Genomic DNA, 7,775 nt, shown 5'->3' on the forward strand with positions numbered 1-7,775 from the left:
GATAATCATTGCTTTATATCGTCTTATTTAAGATTTCCATATCCCTTTCCACTGAAATGGATAGCAACATAGGTCAGCCTCAAAATAGAAGGAAGAAAAGAAAAAAGGAAACAAAGAAACGTGCCAGAAAGTTATTGAAGACGTTTAGCTCTATCTTCAGAAGGTAGATGTTAAATCTGGAAATGAGGAGAAAATAACAAAAAAGGAACTGGTTTTAGGTTTTCCTTTCTTTCCTAGATGTCTCATTTACCTTTTGTCATACGTGCATCCTAATATTTATTAACCTATATTTTCAAATCTAGGCTTCCTTACCAAGTTTTATTGAGCCAAATCTCATTATTTCTCAGTAAACTTGGGGTTTATTGGAGGTTGATATCTTAATGAACACTCTGAACCTGCAAATAAATTTTGGTCTATCTGAAAAGCTCATTACAAATTTGTTGACAGATCTAACTTAATAATACAGCACTCCGTCAAATCAAAGCATTGTTTCTCATGATGCTGTAGATGTTTCAGGGGTCAAATCGAAGCATTGTTTCTCATGATGCTATAGACATTTCAGGGGTCAAATCGAAGCATTGTTTCTCATGATGCTATAGAAATTTCAGGGATGAAATCGAAGCATTGTTTCTCATGATGCTATAGACATTTCAGGGGTTTAATCTGAAGCTTGAATTTGCAAACCTAATTTTTCAAGATCTAATCCACCCCTTGCTGAACAATGTTCGTACGCATGCCAAGGATGAATGTTTGCTTGTGTAATAGTGAGTAAAAGATGAATGTTTGCTTGTGTAATAGTGAGTAAAAATCGACGCAGCCTAGGCACCATCTAATTAATGAGAATAGATGTAAGTTTGCACAAAGTATACTTATCAGATCACCAAAATTACTGAAACATTTTACACTGGGTGCATTTTGAAAATACAAGTTTCCACTTCAACGTGAGAAGAAGACAAGATATTTGCATACCAAAATTATTCAAACATTTTCCACTAGGAAATATAAGTTTACTCTTGAAACTGAGAAGAAGATGAGATATTCACACTCAATGCTAATCAGTAACAGTATATTCAACCAGTCCCGTATCTTAATCAACACTATACCAAAGGGGAAAAAATAATCAAATCAAGTCCAACAGTGAGAGAATCAAATATTTGTTGATTGAGCAATGTGATAGCTGTCGCACAGCCTAATCAGCCTCACCAACAAGTATCTTAAAACCCAGGTATGTCACATCTAAACCTTTCGAACATCGTCCAAAGTACACAGGACGTGCCATTATTTTTGCATCTGCTGGGCTTTGCTTTGCAAGAAGGGAATGGCTGCAATACTGCCTTTGATTTTGGAGACTGCAGAGTAGATTTGTGGTGCCCACCAAAGATTATTGATGCAGCCGCACACCAAAAGGATATCCTAAACTAACAAAGCCCACAACTTGTGGAACTTGGTCAGCAACGGAGCAGCCCCAGCAATAACTCACCTGCAAAATAAATGCCCTTCAAAATATGCAGATAAATGACAATACAATCATGAAAGTCTACTCTAATGAGAATATATCATCAAATCTCAAAAAATGCACTACCACATAAAAGTATAGATGGATCGATTCCGAAATGAAACAGAAGGTATAGAAAGCTTTGATAAGACCATAAATTGATAAATATCGTCCCAAAGCTTACCAAGGGCCAGTAAATGATTGTGGATGGAAAAAAAAATCCAGCTTGCATCTGATGCACATTTTAAGAAGGCGGAAAGTGTCATAGCCCACCTGCAAAATAAATATGTCCCTCAAAACATGCAGATAAATGACAATACAACAATGAAAGTCTTGTCTCAGGAGAATATATCATCTAATTCCAAAAATCCATTACAACTGCTCATAAAAAAATATAAATGGATGTGAAATGAAATTGAAGGTACTGGAAGAAGATTTGATAACACCATAAATTGGTAAATATGGTCCCAAACCTTACTGAGGGCTAGTAAATGATTGTGGGAGGAAAGAAAATCAGTTTGCACGATGCACATATGATGAGATGGAAAATATCATAGCCCACCTGCAAAAGAAATGTGTTTCTCAAAATATGCAGATAAATGACAATACAATTATGAAAGTCTGCTCTCGGAGAAATATGCCATCAACTTCTGAAAGTGCATTACCACATTTCATAAAAAGTATAAATGGATCTGAAATGAAACTGAAAGTATAGAAAACTTTGATAAGACCGTAAATTGATAAATATGGTCCCAAATCTTACCAAAAGCCAGTAAATGATTGTGGGTGGAGACAAAATTAGTTTGTATGTGATGCACAGCTGATGGGATGGAAAATGTCCTCCACTTCTCTGTCAGCAAATAATGTTTTAGAAAAAATTAAAATGGAGAAAACTATAACCACAGTAAACAGAAGATGCCACACATATATCTAGATTTTACTTAATAAAGCAAAACACATGACACAGATGATTACAGAAGGAAAGCAGGAGACTTACTTGTGTTTCAGTGAAAGGCATATGATTAGCGACAAAACCAGGGAATGAATTTGTGCCCAGGGCCATCTAAAGATACCTCTGTCAATGTGAGTTTATTCCACAGACCAATACGATCATAGCGGCGTGGATGTAGTTAGAGTATGCTAAGTGAAAAGAGTACAGGAGGAGCTTCACATGTGGGAGATATGAACAAGGGTCGGAGTGACCACAGTAGCATTTCAACTGGAGACTCTTAGTTACAACAAAACTCTTATAGGTTGTCTCAGCCTCTCATAGAGTCTGGGTATCCCATTTCCATACTTTAAGTTCCCCCTCTCCATCACCAGTGAAAAATAATCCACCAGGTCCAAGCTGGAATACTCGCACCTCATTTCTCGAGAACAGTCTACATCGTTCTTTAAACCTGAGACAAAACCCGTAAATGTTATTTTACCAAAAAGCAGACAATATGAGCACATTCATGTAACTCCATAAATGAGCGCATCAACAATTTCCTAGTCCATTAAATATTTTTAAAACAAGGACAAAATGACCCTGAAATAGCCCAAAGGCATTCCGAAGCCCAACTTGTTTTCATTCTCAGAATGATCAAAAATGCTTTTCCATTTTCCAATATTTTAGTATAATGAACTCAAGAGCAGCTGTACTTACGATGGCAAGTCGTAGAGGCGCACACTGTTATCGTTGCAGGAACAAAGCAAGACAGGCTTGGATTGTTCATCATTCATTCCACATAGTGCAAGAACACCCTGTGAGAAGCAAAACCAAAATAATTTAACTCCACTTAATTCTGAGAAAAGAAACATAAACCTTGCAATATCTAGTGACTTAATAGGATTGTTTGACTCGATTCTTACACCATACACAAAAAAACAAAATATCACTTACATGCAAGGCCTTGCTGCATTAAAATAATAATGATAATAATAAAACAGACAAGTTCAAGTTTGCAAAATATCAAGGATTTTGCGTAGTAAGTGTAGTTGATTTTCCAATAAAATACATTAAAAGCTCCCAACCTGGATGTTTAGATTTGAGAGAAGTAAAGAAACCATTAAAGGAATGAATCATAGACTTTCTCGTGGAATTTGATTTTACTGTGGTATCTAGTTTCTGATGCACAAATGTCTTGCCTTTGGGCCTTGGGGTCCCTCAACTACCAAGACTTATAAATCACAAAACCCACTAAATAATTTCTGATGCACAAATGTCTTGCCCTTGGGCCTTGGCGTCCTTCAACTACTGAGACTTATAAATCATAAAACTAACTACAGAATTGCAGCAGAACAAAACATGTTTGATTAAAATAATTAATAAATAATCTAGATGTCACTTTGGCTTTAAAAAAATAAAGAGGTCACACCATCCCCATGGACTGGTTACCCCTCTTTGATTTCAGATCCTAGGACCACCATGCCAAATAGAAGCACGTTGCAATGCAACTTAGTAGATAAATCATGAATACAAAAAAAGCATTGCACTGCAACTAAGTAAATAGGTTGTTGCATGGATAAAAAAACTAATTATAAAATGTACACAATTGTTATAGGTAGAGAGGATTAGATAACATACATTCTTTTCGCTATGAGTGTAAGTCACTTCCAAGGCTCCACTTGATGTAGCGGCCCATACCTGCATTGCATTTGATGAGTTAGAAATTCCAATGAAGTTTGTACACCATTTTGTTTCCTGAATGAAACATGGACATATGATGAAGTCTTCCTTACCTTCACCGTGTTGTCTAGTGAGCACGACAAGTCATAGTCATCCCAACAGAGAAGAGACATTACAACTGACTTGTGATCCCTCAAGGTCTGTATACATTGAAAACTTTCCATATCCCAGACCTGTGAATTTCTTTACAACTGTCAAATATAAACTCATCTGGAATTGGGTACATAATTCATTTTCTAAAATTGTAAGTGAATGAAAAACATCAAAGCTTGCAAGAAAAACAATGTTTATTTGTGCTTTTATTAACCAGGTCAGCCCAAATTTTCTTTTATCTTACTGTGTAAACAAATACAAATAAAAGTAGTGGACGAGAAGCAAAGAAACATACCCTTATTGTGTGGTCCATGGAAGCGGAGTAGAGTCTTCCTGCCCCTGAGACCATTGAGACAACAGGCAGGGTGTGCCCTGCGAGGGAAACTGCAGGTTCAAATGCATTGGCTGGAGAATTAAATTTCCATGCAAAAATAGTGCCATCCTGTAAAACCGTAAGTCAACATAATCAGTGGGGCTATATAATGTAATAAAGTCACCACCAATGTTATCGGAACCAAACTGGCGAACTGAGAACCAGTTGAAACCGGACCAGAACCACTAAAAAACCGGACTAGAGAATTGGTTGGCCGAAAATACATACATTCAAATTTTAAAGAAAAAGATATATAGTCATGTGCATTCGTATGAATCCAAAGCATTTTATACACAGACAAGCAAAACTTCTCATTGATATAGCATGTAAGGGTGCACATAACCAAAATAGCATCGAGTGCAATTCATCTCTGAAACGAAAATACAACAAAATATAGGCTCTAGATGGCCTCTAGCACTAAAAAAAGAAAAAGAAATTCATGCTACAACAAAAACATACATATCATCATAACCATTGCCTCTGTTGGGACCTTCGTCATCAATATCACACTCTAAGCATTAAAATAAGATAGAAAAAGCATAGCATGTCGAGTCAAGATTTTGTTTGAGTGATGGGTACATTTTTTATAGGGTCATGATAAAGGAGTTTGACAACCAATGCCACTAACATCAAGGTACATAGAGGGTTTGGTGATCTTGATTAATTGCTAGTTCCATACCCTCATACATGACAAAATCCAAAGGAAACATTGCAATTCCCCCAATCTTGAAATCCTAAGAAACGGTTAAGTCTACTAGATTTTGAGCGAGCTCTAAACATTTGCTTTCCCCATATTAAATCCAATGAAGTTGGAACCACTCTAAAAAATCCTCAGTTATTTCATGTTAATGTTAAAAATTTAAGTAAAAGGATGAAAACAAAAACAAAAAAAAGGAGGACATTACCATAAATTGGATAAGGATTCAAGAGCCATAGGCTTGAAAGTTATGCCGCCCCACTCAAAAATTCATGTTTATTTTATTTTATTTTTTTAATTACATTTGGAATGTCTTTGGTCAAATTGTATAGAATCAGTCAGTTCGGTACCGAACCGGCCACTTCGCAGGTTCAAGGCTGTGAAACAGACTAGTTCGACCCCCAACCCGGTCGGACTGGCTAGTTCCACTGATTTCGAACACACTGGTCATGACTTAGAGTTTAGCTAATAAAAGAAAACACACTACAAATGTGACAACCCCCTACTTATTTCCTTCATGAATTTTAAATGATGCAAGTATTTGATCCAAAAAACAAAAATAAGAACCGGGTCATGGGACAGATATTCCTAGGTCGAGGATTTTTGTAGAGGATTCAGATATCTTTGGCATTATGTATTTCAAAAAAAAATCCCGGTCAACGGCAGTGGAGTCAAGTAACCCACTGACCATCTCTCCTTAGATCAGGGGGTTTGTCACAACAAATATGACTACATAAGCCAAAGCAGTTTAGGAGACTCACTTCTGTTCCAGCAAAAAGCATTTGCATTTGATTAACGACAGCAAGGGCATGAACGTGTCCCCTGGGGCCATCTAAAGATTGTTGCGTGGACGTGAGAGTATTCCAAGCCTGAAATATAAATCCACCGTGTTAGCAACCTGAAGAAAATCACACTGACAAAAACAATTCTAATGCTAAGGTTAATCTCGTTAAATTACCTTGACAGCGTTAGGAACGCCAACAAAAATCCAAGGACCTTCACTGAGGAGGCATCCAGCTTCGCTCACGCCATGTAAAGGAATATGTGTACCCTGTTTAAGAAAGAAGACGTTAAGCTTCGATGAAGATATTTATAGACAGTATAAGAGTTGAGTGTAAATAAAAGCTCAGAGTACCTGGCCTGTATGGCAGTCCCAGACCATAAGCTTGTTGTCTTGTCCAGCGGAATAGAGTTTGTCAGCAGCGCCTAAATGAGAAGGAAAAGCAATCCCTCGAATAGCCTGTGGGAAGGAAGTAAATCAAATGGATATGCAAAGAAGATAAGAAAACCCAGAAACAAAGCACATAAAATAAGGAAACCAAGCAAATCAAATGGGTATGGAGAAAAGACAAGGAAACCAAGCAAATCAAAGGGATATGGAAAAAGACAAGGAAACCAAGAAACAGAGCACATTTTGTAAGGAAACCAACAAAGAACGAGCAAATCAAGAGTATGCAGAGGGAGCGAGAAAGCCAGAAGCCAACCAAAACAAGCTAAGAATATGCAGAGCAAATAAGGAAACCGAGAAGCTACATACCTTGTTACTGTGGCCGACGAGCTTTGTCAAGAAAGTGACATCGGAGCCTCCAACAACATGGGAGTGCAGATATTTGCAGTCATCTCCTGTGTGCATGCAATTGCCTGCGAGCCAGTAACGGCAGGCTTTCTGAATCTTTTTCCGAGCCTGACCTCTCCCCCGTCTATCCCTGTCTTCTTCATTTTTCTTTGGAGCTCCAACGGTTTTGCAGGTGTGGCTTCGGCTACACTTTTGCAGGTGTGGTGCGGGTTTCTCTGAGATGAATGGCGTGGCCGCTCCCATGGCTGCCAGCAGGTAGAGAGAGATAAAACTTGGGTGCTTCTTCCCGCTTGTCGTTCGCCAAATATCATTCAAATCTCGCTCGCTTTCTCGCCTTCTCTTTCTCTTTCACTGTGTAACTGTCATCATCCACTCTACTCTTCCCAAGTATTATTTATTGGTATTGGGATTTGTTACGTTTAGGTTTACGTTTGGTCACATGCATGCATTTCTTCCTATTTTTGGAATCTTGGAATTTAAGGTTTTCATCCATTTCACTTTTAATTTTTCTCTCTTTGGAATCTTGGAATTTAATGCATGTATTTTTTTCAGTTTTACTGTTATTATTATTATTTTTTTTTGTTATAAGTATGCATGTTTATTTTGGAATCAGATTTTTAAAATTTTAATTTAACTATTAATAATTATTAGATATATGATGGGATTCAACCTCCACAAAATACTTTTAATAATATACACAAATCAATGGAAAAATCATTCTATCATCCATCCATTATATCGTGTGAGTATGAGTGGAGTTGATTTTATACATTTCAACTATAGAATTAGACTGCGTCAAAAGGCAGATAAAATTTCATTTGTTGTAATTGACTCGTGTGCTTTGTTATTTGCTTTGGATTTAACATTTCA

At 37.1% G+C, this 7,775-nt stretch overlaps 1 protein-coding gene across 1 annotated transcript; it reads right to left on the reverse strand.

Annotated features, from left to right (window-relative positions):
- Positions 1-2,012: 2,012 nt before the first annotated feature.
- LOC149267616 (zinc finger CCCH domain-containing protein 17-like) lies at positions 2,013-7,221 on the reverse strand. The gene is made up of 11 exons (XM_089433707.1): positions 6,867-7,221; positions 6,465-6,569; positions 6,288-6,380; positions 6,091-6,198; positions 4,555-4,701; positions 4,220-4,339; positions 4,065-4,124; positions 3,144-3,241; positions 2,493-2,895; positions 2,259-2,345; positions 2,013-2,057 (listed from the first exon to the last, which is right to left on the reverse strand). Exons 1-9 carry the CDS (start codon positions 7,146-7,148, stop codon positions 2,763-2,765), a joined length of 1,146 nt encoding a protein of 381 aa, XP_089289833.1. The 5' UTR covers positions 7,149-7,221; the 3' UTR covers positions 2,013-2,057; positions 2,259-2,345; positions 2,493-2,762.
- Between the last annotated feature and the right edge of the window lie 554 nt (positions 7,222-7,775).

The sequence above is a fragment of the Pinus tabuliformis genome, chromosome 6, assembly GCF_031772625.1.
Source record: "Pinus tabuliformis cultivar Carrire ecotype Pingquan chromosome 6, CPIR1, whole genome shotgun sequence".
NCBI classification, from domain to species: Eukaryota; Viridiplantae; Streptophyta; class Pinopsida; order Pinales; family Pinaceae; genus Pinus; species Pinus tabuliformis.